Source organism: Cynocephalus volans, chromosome 14, assembly GCF_027409185.1.
Source record: "Cynocephalus volans isolate mCynVol1 chromosome 14, mCynVol1.pri, whole genome shotgun sequence".
In the NCBI taxonomy this organism is placed as follows: Eukaryota; Metazoa; Chordata; class Mammalia; order Dermoptera; family Cynocephalidae; genus Cynocephalus; species Cynocephalus volans.
The window spans coordinates 82064858-82086092 of NC_084473.1; the positions used below are offsets into that span (position 1 = coordinate 82064858).

The 21235-nt window shown below is 46.8% G+C and overlaps 1 protein-coding gene and 1 pseudogene across 1 annotated transcript; one reads left to right on the forward strand and one right to left on the reverse strand.

Moving 5' to 3' along the window:
• Nucleotides 1-12202: 12202 nt before the first annotated feature.
• On the reverse strand, nt 12203-12980 carry LOC134362579 (probable G-protein coupled receptor 160; annotated as a pseudogene).
• A 3101-nt stretch (nt 12981-16081) lies between these two features.
• On the forward strand, nt 16082-19590 carry GNLY (granulysin). The gene is made up of 6 exons (XM_063077795.1): nt 16082-16133; nt 16987-17084; nt 17619-17720; nt 18471-18639; nt 19232-19372; nt 19580-19590. The coding sequence occupies exons 1-6, from the start codon at nt 16082-16084 to the stop codon at nt 19588-19590; spliced, it is 573 nt and encodes a 190-aa protein (XP_062933865.1).
• Nucleotides 19591-21235: the final 1645 nt, after the last annotated feature.

Here is a 21235-nt window from a genome sequence, read left to right on the forward strand (position 1 = left end):
TAACACTATTGATGGGGATTTACCCACAGTGAGTGCTCAAAGATACTTCCTGCATCAAAGTGGTCCTGATGTATTAATCCCATTCAGGACATTAACCACTTAATACAAGGACTTCCCCAGCACAGCACTTTTGCATTTTATCCAGGAATCAGAAATATCTGAGGGCAAAGGAAGAATTAAAACTACTTGCAGATTATCTCAATAGATGCTGAAAAAACATTTGACAAAATTCAGCATGACTTCATGATAAAGACTCAACAAATTACGTATAGAAGGAAAGTATCTCAACACATAAAAGCCATCTATGACAAATTGACCACCAGTATCATTCTGAATGAAATAAATGAATAACCGAAGGCTTTTCACTTAAGAACAGAAATAAGACAAGGATGCCTACTCTTACCACTTCTATTTAACATAGTACTGGAGGTACTAGCCAGAGAAATCAGGCAAGAGAAAGAAATAAAGGGCATCCAGATTGGAAGAGATGAAATCAAACTGTCCCTATCTGCAGATGATGCGATACTATATATAGAAAAACCTAAAGACTCTATTTAAAAACTCCTCGAGCTGGTTAATAATTTCAGTAACTTTGCAGGATAAAAAATAAATGCCCAGAAATCAGTTGCATTTATATTCTCCAATACTGAGCTAACAAAAGGAGAAATCAAGAAAGTAAGCCCATTTACAACAGTCATGAAAAAAATAAAATACTTAGGAATCAATTTAACCAAAGAGGTGAAAGATCCCTACGATGAGAACTACAAACCACTACTGAAAGAAATTAAAGAAGACACAAAAAGATGGAAAGACATTCCATGCTCTTGGATTGGAAGAATTAACATTGTGCAAATGTCTATACTACCCAAAGCACTGTACAGATTCAATGCAATCCCCATCAAAATACCAATGACATTCTCCACAGAAATGGAAAAAAACAATCTCAACATTCATATGGAACAATAAAAGACCCCAAATAGCCAAAGCAATTCTGAGCAAAAAAAAAGAATAAAGCCAAAGGCATAACACTACCTGACTTCAAATTATACTACAAAGCTACTGTAACCAAAACAGCATGGTACTGGCATAAAAGTAGGCACTTGGACCAGTGTTGCAGAATAGAGAACCCAGAAATCACCCCTCAGGCTTACAGCCATCTGTTATTTGACAAAGGCAAAAAACATACATTGGGGAAAAGACTGCCTCTTCAATAAGTGGTGCTGGGAAAATTGGGTATCCATATGCAGAAGAATGAAACTAGACATGCATCTCTCACCATATACTAAAATCCACTCAAAATGGATTAAAGACTTACGTATAAGACCTGAAACTGTAAAATTACTAAGGGAAAATATAGGTCTGAGGTCACTTCAAGAACTTCAGGAACTAGGTCTGAGCACAGACTTTATGAACATGAGCCCAAAAGCACAAGCAACAAAAGAAAAAATAAACAAATGGGACTATATCAAACTAAAAAGCTTCTGTACAGCAAAAGAAACAATCAACAGAATGAAACGACAACCTACAGAGTGGGAGAAAATTTTTGCTAACTATGCATCTGACAAGGGATTAATATCCATAATATACAAGGAACTCAAGCAATTACACAGTAAAAAAACAAATAACCCAATTAAAAAATGGGCAAAGGAATGGAATAGACATTTTTCAAAGGAAGTCATACAAATGGCCGACAGGTACATGAAAAAATGCTCAACATCACTAGTTATCAGAGAAATGCAAATTAAAACCACATTGAGATATCACCTCACCCAGTTAGACTGGCTATAATCAAAAAGATGGTGAATAACAAATGCTGGCAAGGGTGTGGAGAGAAGGGAACGCTCCTGCACTGTTGTTGGGATTGTAAATTAGTCCAACCACCATGGAAAACAGTATGGAGGTTTCTCAAACAACTACAGATAGATCTTCCACACGATCCAGCAATCCCACTTCTGGGCATATACCCAAAGGAATGGAAATCATCATGTTGAAGGGATACCTGCACTCGCATGTTCATCACAGCTCTATTTACAATAGCCAAGATATGGAACCAACCTAAATGTCCATCAATAGATGACTGGATAAGGAAACTGTGGTACATATACACCAAGGAATACTACTCTGCCGTAAAAAAGAATGAAATTCTCCCATTTGCAACAACATGGATGAGCTTGGAGAAACTTCTGTTGAGTGAAATAGGCAAAGCACAGAGGGATAAATACCACATGTGCTCACTCATAAGTGGGAGCTAAGAGAGAAATAAAGAAGGAAAGACCACAGTGGTGTGTTGGACTTGCAGAGGGAGAGAACATAACTAGGGGTACAAAGTGGAGTGAGGAATAGGGGGGTGGGGAGGGAGGACGGGCATAATTGGGTGGGGGACATGGCATATAATCTCAATTTGTGGTAATGGGCATGCTGCCAGCATGCATCTGGCCACCACGTCTTGGGCACATCTTGCAGGCTTTCTTAAAGCTAGCAAGAGAACTAGACTTTGGGGGACTTTTTCATTATTTCTGTGTTAATTAATTAATTAACTAATTTCAGATTGCAAAAATACTTGTATCAGGTATTTTCATGTTACAAAAAAGAGAGTACTCAATTCAAGCTGACATATAAGAAAGGAATTTTTTGGCTCATGTAATTGAAAAGTCTGGAAATATATCAAGTAGTTGCAGGCAAAGTTAGAACCTTAGGCTCAGATCATGTTGCCAAGATCTGACCTCTCTCTGTGTCTGTCCTCTGCTGTCTAGAGCTTCTGGCTCTTCCCTCATTGGTGTGAAATGACTGCAGGTTTCCTCACGTCACAGCTGATTCCACATTGTCCAAGCAGACAGTGGGGCTCCTCTGGTAGCTCCAGGGCTAGTCACAGGAAGCCTTTCTTTCCTGAAACTGCAACAAACATCTCCTCTCATCTCATTGGCTCAAATTGGGTTATGTATATACATCCTGAACAATCACTGTGCCAGGGCAATGGGACACACAGAGTGGCTCACACCAGGCAGGGTCCATCCCTGTAGATGGCTGAAATGAGGGAGGGACCATGCCCTCAAAGCAAAGTCCTGGTAGACATAGAAGGAAGGGAGTGGATGCAGAGAGGAGACACTGACAACTGTCTGCTGCAGGAATGGTGAGAAATCCACATACAAAAGTGGACGACAGGGAAAAAGAAAGTCCCCTGTAATCCTAAGTGCAGGGAGAGCCTCTGTTAACTTTTTGTTGTATTCTCTTGCAGGCTTTTTCCTGCATATATTTCATCACATACGTTACGTATATGCACATTTATGTGTGTATCAGGTGGAATGGCCCTCCAAAGATGTCTCATTCCAATCCCCAGACTCTGTGGGTATGAGGAACTGTCACTCCTGTGATTTGGTTACATCATATGGTACGGTTGATGGTTAGGTACAGAGATTACTCAGTTGAGCTTAATAAAACCACACATTCCCTGAAAAATAAAGAACTTTTCCTGACAGGGAGCTGAAGGGGAAATCAAAGAGACTGGTATTTGATGCACTGTGGCTGGCTTTGGAGATGGAGGCGGCAGGAGCCAAGGAATGCAGGCAGCCTTCAGAGGCTGAGACGCTGGCTGACAGGCAGCGCTGAAACAGAGACCTCAGTCCTACAAGTGCATGGGACTGAATTCTGCCAACAACCTGAATGAACTTGGGAGTGAATTCTTCCCAGGCCTTCAGATAAGAGCCCAGGCTGGTTCACCCCTTGATTTTGGCCTTGCAGCCCACCCAAACTTCTGACCTACAGAATTGTGTGATAATGAATGGGGGCTGTTTAAAGCCCTTAAATTTTTGGTGATTTCTTATGCAGCAATAGAAAACTAATACAGTATGGAACCCTTATTGACTAAAAAAGGATTATGCCTGATATTCTGCAGCTTACTTTTTCTCCATTTAATTCATCCTGAACATATTTCTAAGTTAGAACATACAGCTTTAACTCCTTTTTATGCCTGAATAATGTTTCACTTTCTGAGCTAGGCTGTAATTTACTGATCCATTCCCCTGTTGAAGGATTATTTTCAAGGATTCAATATGAGGAACAATTCCTCAAACAAAACTCTTCATGGGTGTATTTGTGGACTTCTGTGAGTACTTCTAGGTTAGCTACAACCAGAATTGCTGGAAGGGTCAGTGTGTTTAAATGTTAATGCACACTGCTCCTGGCTCTCTGAAGTCCAGAAGTCCTTGTGTTGACCTTGGCTCCTGTGAACTCTACAGGAGAGAGTGCCTTTCTCCCCCTGGAACTGAGTCTTTTTCTTTTTTCAGTTGTGGCAAAATACACATAACATAAAAGTTACCATCTTTATTTCTAAGCATACCGTTCAGTGGTGTTATGCACAACTCTGTTGTCGTGCAGCCGGCTACCCCGTCCATCTCTAGAATGTTCCCACTTCCCAGACAGACACTCTGTGCCCACAGACACGAGCTCCCCAATCCGCTCATCCCCTGGCAACTGCCATTCCCTTTCTGTTTCTATAAATCTGGCTACTCTAGGTACCTAAAATCATATAGCATTTGTCTTTCTGTGACTGGCTTATCTCACTTTGCATAATGTCCTCAAGGTTCATCCATCTTGTTATGCATGTGTCATAATTTCCTTCCTTTTTAATGCTGAGTAATATTCTATTGAATGTGTATGTATATATTTTGTTTATGGAATTGTGAGTCTCTTAAATGTCCCTAAAATTGCACCTGTAGTTTGTAGCTGCCATCAGTTTGGAGGGAGTTTCAGCCCATTATTGGTTTCTGGTGTTTTCTGCCTTCCTGGCCCTTGGGTCTGAGGAGATAAGAAGCCCAGACAGGCCTCTCTTTGGTGTCTTAGTCTCCTTTCTGCAGGAACAGGTGCTTCAGGCCTCTCCTCTCAGTGTCCCCCTGCAGGAAGAGGCTTCAAGTGGAGTTCCAATGGGGACGATGACGGCTGTGCCTGGAGCAGGGGTCAAGTGTGGAGGGAAGACGTGGAGCGTGAGGATGGCATCTTGAGGAAGGACAGGGGCCCCAGGGGAGCCTTGTTAGTTGGACTGTGTCAGGACAAGGGATGGAGCCATGGCGGGCTTCAACAAAGGGAAGAGAAGGGGACTCTGACTGGAAGGGGGGTGGCCGCCATTCCTGCAGGGACAGTGGCTTTCCTGAGGAGAGGGGGCAATTTTCTGAGTCTCTTGGGGCCCAGGTGGGGGCGATGCAAGCAGCAGCATCACTGCTGTCACCAAGCTGACTGTCAGGCTGAGGAAATACAACAAGTGCATTCTTTCAGCCACCAGGAGATTATGACCACTAAACCCCAAAGTGCAGGGGCAGAGGACCACAAAGGTCCATCTCGTGCCTAAGCTTATGCCTATCATATATGGCCTGAGCCCTGCTCAACAAGGTCGCCCTGTGTATTAGTCTGTTTTGTGTTGCTATAACAGAAATACCTGAGACTGGGTAATTTATAAAGAACAGAGGTTTATTTGGCTTATGATTCTGTGACAGCTGCATCTGGCATGGGCCTCAGGCTGCTTCTACTCTTGGCGGAAAGTGGCAGGCAGCCGGCAGGTACAAGCAGATCACATGGCGACAGGAAGCAAGAGAGAGAGAGAGAAGGGAAGTCCCAGGGTCTTTTAAACAACCAGGTCTCCCAGGAACTAACAGAGTGAGATCTCACTCATTAATCCTCCCTCCCCCAGGAAGAGCATTAATCCATTCATGAAGGATCTGCCCCCATGACTCAATTGGTTTCAAACACTGCCACACTGGGGATCAAATTTCCACATGAATTTTGGAGGGGACAACACATCCGAACTCCATCACCCTGGGACACAGGCTGACACACAGCCACCATCTTGAGCACTGCTGGTCACCATGCCAGGGGAAAAGAGAACTCCAGGGGGTCTTGCCCTTGCAGTTAAATGCTCCAGCTGGGAAGGGATATACTTTATTCTGCTTTGGATGCATCATTCAGACCTGGCAGACCCCCACCTCCACCCTACATGCCAGGAAGTACAATTTCTCCCCAGAGCAGAAGGTGGGGCGAGATGGTGACCCATGACCCTGGGCACAGCATCCGCACACCTCCTTCCTCCTCTGGGACCCTGAAAGACTTTGCTGTAGCCCTCCTATCTCTCTCTAGCACTCTTTCAGTTTAGATCTATTTTTCGAATCTCCATGCAACTTAGTAGAAAAACATCCTTTGCAAATACTGCATTATCGTCACACATTGCCATTGACACCAAGTCACTTCACTAATCCAAGTGCTAAAACCCAATAATTCATGAGAAATCCTGGAGGTCAAGCACTATTCCTTCTACTTTATGAGTGAGATATGACTTAAAAGGATCTGTGTTCAGTATGAGAGAATATATACTATATATGTATACATGCATACACTTGTCATGCACACACATGCCTCTTTAATTAGGAGTGCAAGCTACCATCAGCCAATCTGCATAAAGGGTTAGGGACTAGCCTCTTTGAGCTTTTATGAATTGTTGGTTTTAGCACTTGCGGCCTCCTTTCTTGGGACTTTTATCTGCTGAGCTGGGGCATGCTGGGGGTACAGTCTCTGCACCCCAGGGCCCACACCCCTGTTGAGGATGGTGTTTCTTCATGGCAGGCAGATAAGAAAATGCCTCCTGTTATTTCTGGCAGCCCTGAGCCCCGGGGCTTTACTGCATTTTTAACTGTTCTTTCTTACTGTTTATATCTAGTACTGTAATTTGATTGATGTCTTCTCTCCCAGTAGAATGTAAGCCCCATGAGGCAGGCCACATGTCTGTTTTTACTCACCTTGGAATCCTCAGTGCCCGGTGAGCACCTGGCACACTGTTGGCATTCACTTATCATTTGCCCGTCAGTGACGTGGTCTGAGGCCGGGGCTCTAGCAGTCGGGGTGGGCCTCGCTGACTGGTTGGAGGCACTGTCCAGAAGGCCACCTGACCATCTGCTGGCAGAGACCTCCTCCTAGGGGGAGGTGAACCAGCTTGGAGCTCGACTCTGTAGCAGAGCCCCAGCGTTTGGAGCCGGGCAGGGTGGGGGACAGTTCTGCAAACAATGAGGTCTGCCCCCAACTTAGCCCCCAGGGACACTTGTCCAAGTCCCACGGACAGGGTGACTGCCAGGAAACACTGAAGGAGATTCTTTAGCTGAAAGCTCGGGAAATGTCGGTTCACATGGCCTGACAGATGGAGAAGCCAGAGTGGCGTGAGGCCTTCTTCTCATTTCAGGACGGAACCCTTGGTGTATTGGTGCCTCCAGGGTGCCAGGGGACACAGCCCAGTTTTGCACCCCTGACAGAGACAGCCACATCCAGCAGGCCCAGGTGGCAGTGCACAGAGAGCAGTGCCCAGGGGCTATGCCAGATACTCCAGGGAAGAGGCTAGCACTTGCCTGAATGGTGGTGCCAGCTCTGGCATGCCACAGCTGGCCAGATGTGTTGGTGATGAGCCGCAGACACAGCTGCAGGGCAATTTGTCTGGGGCACGAAGTTCTGCAACAGCCTGTAAGGTAACAGACAGGGAAATACAGGCAAACGTCACTACCCCGAATTCACACACAGGTTGGTGCTCTCAGGAAAAAAACCAAAAAATCCTAACACAGGAGAAAGACTGGCAGGAAGTTTACCACTTTGTTGATATCGGCTACTTCCTGGTGGAATTATATGTTCATTACTCATTGTGTCTGTACTTAAAAAGAAAATGAGCCTTAAAAAAAAATTTTTTTTAAAAGAAAGGACAACTTCCCTTCCCCCTCAAATATACTAGCAGGCAAGTAGTTATTAGAAACATTTCGGGTTAGTACAGATTTTGTCCGATTTGGTGGAGGGGGTGAGGCGGGGCTGGCGTGAGTCGACAGAGCTGAGAGAGAAACAGGAGTCCAGAGGTGGAGGGTCGGGGTGGGGAGTATTCTAGAAGGTGAGAGTTGTGTGCCCAGTGCTGTCACATGAGGCAGCAGGCTGTGGAGTGGCAAGGGTCACCTGACAGGACACCCAGGACAGAGGCCAACATCTGAGTGAGGCCGCAGGGCACGCCAGAGTGACTCAGCTCATTCTGCGGTGGAAGCTGACAGGCGCGAGGGTGGGGAAGGCGGGGAGCTGGGGGCTCAGAGCGGGTCTGTCAACCCCAGCTCTCATCAACCCTAGAAGCCAGACGTGGAAGCTGCCAGTGACTTTGGAGCTTCCCAAAGGTGGGGACCCACATGGGAGGGGTGTTGGGTGGCAGCATTATGAGAGGTCATGTGAAGGAGAGCAGAAAATGGCCATGAGGGACAAGGGTGATGCAAAGGAACTGGCTTCTGAGAGTGGACACCAGCATGGGGGTCAAGCCCTGCCTGCAGCCTGGGGACTCAGAAGCTGGTCATGGGAAGCTCAGATGAGGTCTGCTAGCTCCCCGAGAAATGACTGACCACTCTTTTGTGTCACACCTGAAGTGTGACTCAAATGGGGTGGCTGTGTGGTCAGGAGAGCATTCTCAGCTCTGATCAGCAACACCAGGGAGAGGTTCAAGAGTCAGACCTCAGGTTGATTCTGCATTTTAGGTACTGTGAATAATGCTGCAGTGAACATGGCGGTGCAGGTGTCTCTTTGAGGACTGACTTCATTTCCTTTGGATATACCCAGAAGAGGGACTGCTGGGTCATATGGTAGTTCTATTTTTATTGTTTTGAGGAGCCTCTATACTGTTTTCCGTAATGGCTGTACTAATTTACATTCCCACTATTCCACTATGTATATGTTCATTAAAACACTATGTTGTATGCCTCCAATATGCATAATTTGTATTTTAAAAATTCAGTCCTCACGATCTGATCTGTTTTTAGTTGGCCATAGTGGTGCATTCAGGAGCTTCTGTCCAAGACACGAAGCAGAGCATGCCTATCATTTCTCAACAACCAGGGTCTGTAGGCTGCTCAGGCACCAGAATGGGCCCTTAGAGTCAGCTGATACACAAACGGTCTTTGTCACATCTGTTTTAGAGGGCAGCCGGGGGGATGCATCCAAAGTGATGAGCAGAATGCAGCATGTGAAAGATCCTTCCAATCATCCATTCATCCATCCATCCATCTATCCACAGAAGGGGCACAAGGCAACTTCTGGAGGTGATGGACATGATCACTACCTTGACTTCTGTGATGATTTCATGGGTGTATACATGTGTCAAAACTGACAAAGTTGTACACCTTAAATGTGTGCATGTGAGTGTACTTTATCTCTCAATAAAGGTGGAAAAAAGGAAGGTAATTAACAGTAGGAAGGGCCTCCAAAATGATTATGTTGTGTAATGTTGAATATACTAATTATCCTGATTTGAGCATCACGTATTGTACACAGGTATTGGTATTCAGTGTTGTATCCCACAGATATGTACAATCGATTGTGTTTAAATAAAACAAAGAGACAAAAACAGTAGGGCAAAACTTATAAACTAAATATCCCTCAAAGGGACAATGTATAAGTTATGGAATATCCATACAATGGAGTACTGCTCAGCAATATAAAGGAAAAACTCTTCCTATACACTACATCGTGGATGAAACTCACACACATTAATGCTGATCAAAAAAGTCAAATATGGGAGAATCCATTCTGTATAGTTCCATGTAAATATAGTACTTTTTTTTTTTTCTCTGACCGGTAAGGAGATCACAACCCTCGGCATGGTGTGGTCTGCACCATGCTCAGTCAGTGAGCGCACCGGCCATCCCTATATAGGATCCGAACCCGTGGCCTTGGTGCTACCAAGCGCCACACTCTCCCAAGTGAGCCACGGGGCCAGCCCTACATATAGTACATTTTAGAAACAGAGAAAATGGAACTATAGTGTTTAAGAATATGTGCGCAGATGGTAAAACTATAAAGAAGTCCATGGAAGTGATTGTCATTAAGATCAGAGCAGAATCACCTCAGAGGAGGAGACGGGATAGTTTCTGGGAGGGGAGAGGAAAGGGACTTCTGGGGACCCGGCAGGCTGTCGACCTGGGTGGTGATTACGTGAATGTTTGCTTCATAGTAAACCATTCAGCTGTATGTTTTGTTTTTCATGTTTCTGAATACATTTCACATTTTATAATTAAAAATAGAGCAATATATATATATATATATATATATATATACACACTATGCTTCTATGGAAGGATATAAAAAAGAAAGAGGAGAGAGGCTGTGAAATAGTGAGAAAGTGGGGGCTAATATTCTTTTTCCTCATGCTTTTCATAAGTAAATAAAAACTAAAAACAAAGTAAAAATTTCCTTACACTGTTCATATATGAAATCTAAAAATTTCAGCATAAATGCATGGGTGATAAAGCAAAGCCGGGAGACCGCAGGGTCTCTCCAGCTGCAGGGGCTGAAGTGGGGATTTGGAATCCAAGCAGAAGAAGAAGGTGGGGGCAGGATACTCGTGTGTGTACGTGAGCGGTGCGGGACAGGGAAGATGAGGTAGAAGCCCTCAGAGAGACGGGAAGTGTGAGAAGGACCTCACCCACCACTGCCAGCTTTGCAGATGGAAAGGGCCATGGCCAGGGAACACCAGCAGCTTCCAGAAGCCAAGAATGACCCCCAGATGACAGCCAGCAGGGAAAAGGGGCCTCAGTCCTATGCCACATGGGTCTGGAAACAGACTCCTCCCAGACCCTCCAGATAAGAGCCTGGCCAGTCCACACCTTGATTTTGGCTTCATGAGACCCAGCAGGGAGGAGCTGAGCTCACCCAGACTTCTGACCGACAGAACTGTCAGATAATAAATGGGTGTCATTTTAAGCCACTAGGTCTGTGGAAACTGTTAAGGCAGCGACAGTAGAAAATTAACACAGCCAAGGGTGAGTAGAGAATTCACACAGTCAAGGGCTGACGTGGGCCATCAAATGATTTCTCAGCCTACTGCACGAGGGAGTCCTTGGAGACAGTGCTGTATGGGCCAGGGACTTCGGGGAGCAAAACGAAGAGAGGCTGCATTATCAACCCAGCTGGCCCCAGCTGGATATGGTGTTGTGGCAAAGACTGGCGTGCTGACGTCGGAAGATGATTTAGGTCACCCCTGAACCCTGATCTCACCTTGAGAAATACAGTCACACCCTTGTTGACCACAGGCCTAGCAGTTAAAAAGGCTGGGTTAACAAAGAGGTCAAAATGTATGTGCGAGTGTGTCTGTGTGTTAACCACACTGCCAGCAGCCCCTGAAGCTCTAGAGGACTCAGTGCCATGACAGACATGCTCATCTTTGGCAAAGGAAACAGAGTCCCCACCCAGTCCTTCCTTTTGTGGGAGAAGGGCTAGGATTATGAAAGCTGCCTCAGTGCAGTAAGCAGGAAAGTCCCAGGTATTTCAAGAGGAAGGGACTTAAGACAGGGCTTTAGGTGCTTACGAATTGAAGGAGGATTGAAGGAGCTAGTTCTAGATTGGGACTCAGGGGATACAATTAGAGCAGTTCAGAATGTCCCCACCACCGTTGTGTCTGAGGCTGTCCCCGAAGCTCAGAGTGCAAAAACCACATGTGAAGAAGCTGTCATCTAGGGGTTGGAAAGCCAGATTTAAGAAGCTCCTGCCGCCATAGCCCACATTTTCATGACCTTACTTGCCTGTAAAAACAGTCAGAAGGGGGCAGAAAGATGGCCTTGCGGTCTCACATGTGGCGATGAATTTTGGGAAGCGTGAGTGTAGCTTTCCAACCACCCAACTAGAAGGAAGGTAAAGTGGAGCGTGAGGGGTCAGACCACAGTGGCCTCCCCAACGGCCTGCTGTCCTCTCCTGCATTTACATTCTGGGTGGCAAACTGCTTCTGAGAGCTCCTTTTTTTTTTCTTTTGAATTGTGTAAAAGTGTTTATTTAAGTTCACATCTTCAAGTTGGCAGTGAATCTCACATTCACATAACAGTCTGAATCAGTAGTTCTTTGGGTAACACAAACATCAGGATGGCAAATGTGAGCTCATTTCACTTTCGTGTTAATAACAAATTAATAATTGTCGTATACAGTGTTCCTAAACAGGTATAAAAACTTTTCTTGGAATTGCTTTGTTTTTAAAAGAAAATGCTATTTAATAAATAACACCACACCCCCAAAAGATACATTCTGAAGAGCTATGAAAATTAAGGGGGGTGAGGAGCTTTAGTCCAGTTCACTTTCTACATGTCCTGAGATGTCATTCTTTCCCATTTGTGGAATTATGTTTCTTTCTGTAGTTGTACATTTCAATTAGTTTTAGCATGGTAACATATTAACAAATTATTACTGTTATAAGCTTTTCAATTTGCTCAAGATTATGAATTGTAGGTGGCAAGAAGCAGCATTTCCAGGTGACAAATGGATCTACAGGTGGTGAGATGTCTCTTAAATTAAGCCCGTGACGATTACACCAATAAACTGCAGCAATGAGGAAACTATTGACAAAGTACAACCGGGGAATGTTAATCTCAATATACGCTGGAATTTGTACTTTAAGCAAAAGAGTGATTACTAGATAGTAGAAATGGTAACCAGGTACTGAGAAAACTGTGCGCCTGGCAAGAGTATTTTTTCAGACCTCACAGTACTAGGGTGGGATGAAAAGGAAAAATATAGGGTAGTCTCATGCATAGAGGAAGTTATCCTAATATACTGCACCAAGGTAATAACTTCTGATCAAGAGGTTAGAAAAGATGTAAATAAAACTATCACCAGGGAAATGACAACTAGTAATTCTGAATGCTGATGTAGAAAAGACATTGATAAGAATAAATATTCTGTACTTTCAGCCTTTGGCAGGTAACTGGACCTCTTAAAACATAAGCAAGGACTGAAATCTAAATTAAAATTACTGTAAAGAAAAAAATAATTTTGACATTTAAGTGACTGCTTGTGGTTTTAGTGAAATTCAGGTAATAATGTATATAAGCTATCAGGAAAATTGGGTAACGCAAAAAGCTGTAAGCAAAGGAAATAATTTGAGTAAATAGGCAGATGTGGTGTTTAGTAAACCTAATGCCTAAAAGTTGAAAATTCTTGAAACAGGACATAATGCACACTTTTGCCCCTATGAATTTGCCCATTCTAAATATTTCATATAAGTGAAATCATACAATATTTACTTTTTGTGTCTGGCTTATTTCACTTAGTATAATGATTTCAAGATTCATCTGTATTGTAGCATGTATCAGAACTTTGTTCCTTCTTATGGCTGAATAATATTTCATCGTCTGTATATACCACATTTTGTTTATCTATTTATCTGTCCATGGACACCCGGGTTGTTTCCACCTTTTAGCTAATGTGAATAATGTTGCTATGAATGTTGACGTACAAGTATGTATTTGAGTCTCTGTTTTCAATTCTTTTGGGTATATGCCTAGGAGTGGAATTGCTGGGTCATATGTCTGTGAACATTCTTGTGTAAGTCTTTGTATAAACATGTGTTCTCATGTATTTTGGGTGAACATGTAAAAGTGGAATTGCTGGGTCATAGGACAGGTGTATTTTTCATTTTACGAAACATGGTCAGTCTACTTTTCAAAGTCATTGTACCATTTTACACTCCCACCAACAATGTTCAAGAGTATCAATTACTCCACATTCTCATCAATATTTGGTGTCTGTCTTTTTAATTTTAGTCATTTTGATGCAATTATCTCATTGTGGCTTTTTTTTTTTTTTTCAAAAGATGACCGGTAAGGGGATCTTAACCCTTGACTTGGTGTTGTCAGCACCACGCTCAGCCAGTGAGCAAACCGGCCATCCCTATATGGGATCCGAACCCGTGGCCTTGGTGTTATCAGCACCACACTCTCCCGAGTGAGCCACGGGCCGGCCCTCATTGTGGCTTTAATATAGAATTCCTTCATGACTTATGATGTTGAGCATGTTTTCAAATGGTTATTGGTCATTCTTACGTTCCTTTGTGAATTACCTATCATATATTTTTCCCATTTTAAAAGTAAAATTGTTTTGTTATTATTATTATTATTGCAGTAGTAGTTGATATAATAAAAAATCCACAAATAAATCCATAAACAGACCCACAGTCAATTTTCAACTATGGTGCCAAAGCAATTCAATTGGGAGAAGGAAAATCTTTTCAACAAATTGATCTGAAACAACTGAACTTCCACCCAGCTCACAATATACACAAACATTAATTTGAGATAAATCACAGACCTAAATGTAAAAGTTAAAATGAGAGAACTTCTAGAAGAAAACAAGAGGCTATCTTCCTGACCTTAGGGTAAGTGAAGATTTCTTGAAGAATATCCAGAAAGCAGCATTTCACATAGGAACTCTTGGAGGGCCTGGGTTTGATTTGCAATGGGCCAGTTCATGGGACACCATGGGTACGAATTGGAGAGGGTCTCACCCCAGGTTCTCTTTACAGCGAACCCCAGAGGCCTGGATGATGGCTTGTGACTACATGAACTTTGTCATGTAAACTGAAACACTCCAGGCAAAGACGTTGTGGAATATCTGGTCTCACTGAGTACCCCACAACAAAGAAAGATGAGTCACCTTCTGGGGCCTTTTCCCGTTCCTTTATGTGGTGTTCACACGTTAGGCCAGTGTCTACAAGTGGTTAGAGAAGAGGGGGCCTGCTGAGACGAGGAGGAACAGAGCCTGAGCTGGCTGTGAGGGGTAGCTCTGCACTGGAAACCCGGACATAGGGACGGGGTGGGGCTGGGGAAAGACTTGGGCTTTGGAGTCATACGGCCTGAGATCAAATCCCTAGACCTTTCCCTTCCTAGCTGTGTTCTCAGGCAATTCACTGGACCACTCTGAGTCCTGGTTTCTTCATCCGAGGTGAGAGGAGTTTAACAGGAATGGAGCAGTTGGTCTGAGGGCTGTTGTAGGCTTGGTGGGGAGCTCCTGTCATCGGGAGCCAGCCTGCCCGCCAGCAGTCAACACAGCAGGGGAAAGAAGCCAGCCATGAATGCAGCACCTCATACTCACCTTTTCATGAACACACTCCTTTCCTAACTTTCACAACCAGCCCCTACCCTCCCAGGCCCTGAATATCAGTAACACTTTTGCCTCCTCTCTCCTCTTCCTTCCCTGTAAGTGAATAGCTACAAAGTCCTATCTTTTTCCTTTAAAATGTCTCTTTTATCAAGAAGTCCTGCAGTGACTGACACTGCTGTCACCCATCTGGTGCCTATTTCCTCCCACCCTTCCTGGCAGAATCCCAGTTCTGTTCAGAGTGATGGTCAGTCCAGCGGAAGACCTCCTTCCCTACAGCCTGTGCTGGGAGGGTGACACGTGACACAGGTCAGGCCAGGGATGGGATTAATAGGGAGATGGAATAATTAGAGATAACACTTAAGGGGGACCTGGGAGCAGGAGGTCCTGGCTGGGTCCTCAGACATCTGATCAGCCTGAGGTGAAGGACCCCAAAGGAGGCAGAGGCCGGGTCCTTGTCTGTCTCTGCCTCCGCAGCTGTGTGCCTGAGGTCAGTCCCTCCTGCTCTCTGGGCCAGATTTTCCTCATCTGAGCCAGGAGGTGTGGGGTAGGCTTGCCAGAGAAAATATGGGATGCCTAGTTTAATCCCAGCTTCAGGTAAATGATAAATAATTATTTAGTGTAAGTAGATCCCATGCAATATTTGGAACATAGGTGTACTAAAAATTATTTATTGTTTACACAATATTCAAATTCAACTGGGAATTCTGGATTTTTGTTTGCTAAATCTGGTAGCTCCCTGTGGGTTAAACGGTTAGGTGGAGAGCAGGTATATGAGGAGATGGCCAAACAGACACATCGGCCTGGACCCCCAGGGAGAGGAGGGGGAGAAGGGGCGGAGCGATTGGGATGCTGACGTAGGATGATCACGTGGGTTTCTCCCTCCATTTCCACGGCCTGGGCAGGGTGGGCACCATGGCAACTGCTGCCCTCTGGCAACACCCCCACAGCTCTGACAGCTCTAGTAGTGGGGGGGGTCAGGTAGGGACAATGGGACATGGAACCTGCGAGGTACACCCCCTGCCCCACTTCTGCACAAATAGGTGTTTGGTGTTTGTGGTAAACCAGTGACATGGGGAGGTGACATATAAGAGCAGCAGGACCCAGGAAAGGTCAGACTGCTGACTCGCTGCCTCCATAAAACAGGTGTGGAGGGCGTCTCAGCCGTTGCTCCAACATGACCACCTGGATGCTCCTGCTCCTTGCCTCAGTGCTCCTGGACAACCCAGGTGAGGACTGCCCCTTAATATAGACCCTGACAGCTCCTCCCGCCCCCTCTCTCAGTCTTACTGGACCCACAGCATGGGCTCTGCAGGCATCCCAGGTCCCCAGCCCCTCCCCAGCCTTCTCTCCCGTCATGGAGGCCAGGCCTGTCCCTTAGAGCCAGCTTCAGGCCCAGCGTGCTGGCCCAGCCTGCCAGTGCCCTGGATGCGGAGAGAGGCAGTGGGAAGCCAGCCCCGGCCGGGGTTCTCGTCCCAACTTCACTGGCCACACTGTGTGGCCTGGGTCCGCCTTTCTCTCCTGGCCTCTGACCCCTCATCTGTCACGAAACCCCCTGACCCTCATGGTGGGTCTGACGTGTCTTCCGGCCCACACTGCTCGGGTTAAGATGGGGCTTGTGAGAGAAGGGGACCCCTCAGTGTTCAAGACACACTTCCGGCTCCCCGCACCCTCTTCTCTCCCAGTCCCTGGGGTCAGTGTAAGTCCCAGGAGCTTAGCTGAAGGAAAGGACAGTTCTGGAAGGTAGAGTGGATGTGGCTGGGCCACCTGGATGGAGAGAAGAGCAGGAAGACAATCTCCTGAAAGGAGATGAGGGAGGTTTTTTTCTAGCAAAATAACCAACCCCCAAATCTGAGCTTGTTTGGGGGAGGTGCAGGGGAGGGGAGGGAGTCTTTCCCTCCTGGCTTTCCAGAAGGACCTTGAGAACGTGTCTTTTTTGCTGAGAGTGGGTCTGGCCTTCCCACAAGGCCCAACTCCTGTCCCAGGCCCTGACCACCACTTGGGTTCCCCACCAGCGGGCAGAACTGATATTTCCCTCTCCTTCCACCTGCAGAGGGGACACTGATGCTGTTTCTTTCCCAGATGTCACCTTCTCTGGTCTGACCCCTGAGGACCCGGCAACAGCCCATCTGTGTGATGGAGAGCAGTTGTGCCAGGGCCTGGCCCAGGAGGGCCCCCAGGTACGTGGTTGGCTTCCTGCCCACCTCCCTTGGGCCCTGTCCTTTCTCTCTTCCCTGAGTGGCTGCAGGGGTGAGGGCTGGAGATGTCTAATGGGTGAGGAGGTGAGGCTGGGCTGTGAGGTGAAGGAGCCGGTTTTGTCTGACTCACACACGCTCGTCTAGGGGGCTACGGCAGTCCCTCTGTGCCCTCTCCACAAGGATCCTCTGGGTGTGACCCTCCAAGGAGCCTGGGATGGACCGCCCAAAGGACAGACTCCCCTGGGGGCTCCTGCACAGAGGAGGGGCAAGTGCTGGGCTGGGAAAAGTGCTGGGGTAGTGGGAGGCAGATTCTGGGGTCTCTCAGCCTCTCTGAGACGAGCAGGCAGGTAAGCAGGGGCCAGGCAGCCTGGTTAGGCCCTCAGGGGACCCACCCTCAGAGCAGAAAGATCATGATGTTCTGCCAGCCTCAGAAGCACCCAAGGGCCCCTTCCTTGGGTGCTTCTAAGGGTTCCCAGAGTATCTGAGAGACTATTAAAGGGTTTACTTTGCTGACAGTGTGACCTGCCGACCAGATCAGAGGAGCTGGGCCTCACGTGTGGGCCCTGCCTGAAGATAGTCCAGAAGCTGCAGGATATGGTGGGAGAGCAGCCCACCCGGGTGAGGCCCCAGTGGTTGTGCTGCCCCTGCCTGCTGGCCAGTGGAGTGGCAGCCTCTGACCAGGCGGGAGGCTGGGAGAAGCAGAGGGTTTCTCAGCAGGGGATCTGTGGGCCCCCTCGTGTGACTGAGATGGACTTCAGAGAATCCGTGAAAGTGTTTGCGACTCTCTGGGAGTGTGTAAGTGGGAGGGCAGAGTGTGTGTGGTTTCCATCAAATTCTCAAAGGAGACTCATCCCCAGAGAAGGAAGGACCCCTATTCTATAGCCCCGGAATTTGAGTCCAGGGCAGAGCTTTGAGAAGCTGCTTCCAGACGGCCTGGGTCAGGACTGATAAATCTTAGATCTGCCATTTCCAAGTAGCATGGCCTTGAGGAAGTCACTGACACTTTCTGAGCCTTGGTTTTCCTATCTGTAAAATGGGATGGATATCAGTCCCTACCTTGCAAGTTTCCTAGGCCTTTTACAAGAGCTAAAGGTGGATGTGCTTAGCTGTGCTGAGCACTAAACAGATGGCTGTGCTACTGCCAGCTCCTCTTCTCTCAAGAGCCCCTGCCTGGCCAGGTTTGGGCCAGGGCGTTGGGGAATGGGAGTAGGGGCCGAACCCTGTCTGTCCAGTCTCTGGTCCCTTGGCCACCTGGTGCTGGTCCTCGCACCCAGCATTCCCATTGCTAGAGTTGCCAGGCTTTCAGGGTGGCAGAGTTGGACAGGACTCAGCCGATTCCCATGTCCCACCATGGCGCTGCTGCCGTAGGAAACCATTACCAGTGCTGCGTCCCGGGTGTGCAGCAAGATGAAGTTACTGAGAGGCCTCTGCAAAAAGATCATGAGGACATTTCTGCGTCGCATTGTCCTGGACATCATGGCCGGTAAAACTGCCCGAGAGGTCTGTGTGGACCTCAAGATGTGCAAACCTTCCGCAGGTGAGTGCAAGGGGGACAGCAGAGATGCCTTCTGAGGGCCTGGGACTGCCTCCCCCAGCATACAACTCTCATAGAGAACTGACAGGTAGCTCCTATGTGCTCCAAGCTTCTTTCTTCTGACACATTACTTCCCTGACACCCAGCACAGGAAGGTGTGCAAAATTGGCAGATGAATGTTAGGTGGAAATGCTACAGAAATACTGATTCAGAGCTTGGTCTTTGGATACAGGCAGTTCTTGCGGTAAAATCCAATCTTCATCTCTCCCTGGCTGTGTGACCAAGGGCAAGTAACTTGACCTCTCTGAGCTTCAGTTTCTTTATCTGTGAAGGGAGGACACTAATCCTGCCTTGTAGGGCTGGAATGAGGATTGAACAAGATGGTCAATGTGTAAAGAGCTGACTCCAAGGAAATGTCCTCAGACTGGGGATATTCAAGATACATCAGAGCCCCAATCAAACCCCAATCGCCCTGCCTAGCACAGGTCCCTGGGGATGGGAGCTGGTGCCACTTCCTCCCCCAACTGGGGCCCTAACAGCTGGGCTCAGGAATCCTGCTGGGCAGGGAGGGCTCTCAGGGCCTCTATGTCCACAGCTGCCCAGGCTGTGCCCGGAGAGAACAGGCCATGGCTGCAGGAGGTGGGGCTGGAAGGGGGCCTCTGTGATGAGCTCTGGCAGCTCATCTGGCACTCACCAGTGATCTGGGACCTTATGCTAGCAGATCTGGGGTTTGCCTGTAGTGCAAGGTCACACCATTTCTTGTCATTGGAGCCTGTGGCTCCTATCTTCAAAGCCCTACAACCTGTTCAGACTCCTGACTGGTGTCCGGGATGTGACTGGGTGTGTTCAGAAGGGGGCAGGTGGCTCTTAGTTCCCACTTCTCCCCGGGGACCCAGTACATCCCAGTACATCTGCCCATGGCTGGCTCTTTTCTCCCCTCCAGGTCTCATCTGAGGGCTCTGATCCCATCCTGGGGAAGAAGCATGGAGAGCTGGCTCCTGTCCTCTCATCCTGGGAACCTCAGTAACTTCTACCAGCTGTCACCTTTCTAGATCGAGTCTACCCTCCAGTCTCCCTCACCTGACTCCCTCCACTGCCTTCCCTTCTCAGGAGAATAAAGTGTCATGCAAGATTTTAGCTGTGGCCTCTTTTTCTTTGGTGGATTTGAGGGGAGGGGATAGGTGGCATGCTGAGGAGATTCGGGCATTCATTCCAGAAATGCTTGTTGTGCGTCCCACACACCGTTTGAGATGCTAGGGATTTAGTGGTGGACAAGACAACCTCAACAGCACTCACACACACACTCTGTCATGAAATATTTATTGAGCGCTCACTAGAACCATGCATCATTCCAAGAGGCTGGGCTACATAGTGCATATGCCCCAGAAGCTCTGAGACCGGTGGGAGAGACCAGCAGCATCACGGTTAAAGTCCTTTTGGTGATAAGGGACAGAAACCCATCCTTCCGCTTCTCTCAGCAGGCGGCCTTCCTTTGCTGTTTTAGTGGAGTGTATCAGTTAGGGTTCTTTTGGTAGCAAGCAACAGAAGTCTTAGCTCATTCTGCCTTCAATAAAAAAGGTAATTTATTGGCTCAAATAATCAAGCAGTCCACAAATAGCTTCTGGCACAGAATGTTCCAGAAAAGTATGGTGTCACCAGAGCCCCTGTCCTGTTTCCCTGCAATTCTCCTATCTTCCCACCTCTGTGTTGAAACTGGCCTCAGGCTAGCTTCCTTCTTGTCAGCAGAAGTGGCTTCATCAGGTTAAAACTTTCCATTTGTGCACTCTGTCATTCAGAGGGAAAGAGAGATCCTTTGGTGGCTTTTCTTCTGGTAGCTCCCAGAAGAGCGAGGAAGCGTCTTTCCCAGAAGTCCCATCAGCTATTCCCTCAGTGTTTGTTGGCCACTTCTAAAGGGTCCTGTGCCCACCCTTGAACCAATTGCTGTGCCCAGGGGGTGGGATACGTTGACTGGCTTAAGCCAAGCCAGAGCACACCCCTGGGGCTGAGATAGGATCCATCCCTCCATAATCACTTGGTTGACGGTGGATATGAAAATCTGGGCTGCAGTTCACAGAAGAGAAGAAAATGGATGCTGGCCACCCAAGGAGCAGTGGTGTGTAAGTTAGCGTTCAATTGAGGAAGCTATGGAAAGAGATTCCAATGGTCCAATCTGGGGTCATCTGAGCATCAAAATAGGTAATGACAATAACAGATTGTAGCCCATTGAGTAAATTAGAACTCATGAGTTCATATAAGTATCAATAATAAATGAATAAATAAAAAAGGGAAGAGAAAAAGTGCCACCTTCCAATAGAATGCCAATGAATAAAGGTAGACATTGTCACAAAGTATATCTCCACCACGTACTTACTGATTTGCTATTAGTTAGTACATTCCACGATTAGTTAACTTGATAGTGGAGAAACCTGGCAGGTAGGTAATGAGAGTTAACACCGCTCCCGACGGGGAGAGTTGACATCGTGGGCCTGGTGATGTCAGGCTCTGAGAGGAACATAACAACACTTTCTGCCATTCCTGCCAAAATGTGTAAATCGCGAGGAAACATCAGGAAAATGGAAACTGACACTTGACAAAGGAG

Excerpts from the sequence above, each read along its gene's own strand:
- GNLY (XM_063077795.1), top strand. The coding sequence starts at position 16,082 with ATGACCACCTGGATGCTCCTGCTCCTTGCCTCAGTGCTCCTGGACAAC. Across the intron at positions 17,721-18,470 it reads TGGGAGAGCAGCCCACCCGG|GAAACCATTACCAGTGCTGC; the intron begins GTGAGGCCCCAG and ends CTGCTGCCGTAG. Across the intron at positions 18,640-19,231 it reads GATGTGCAAACCTTCCGCAG|CTGCCCAGGCTGTGCCCGGA; the intron begins GTGAGTGCAAGG and ends CTATGTCCACAG.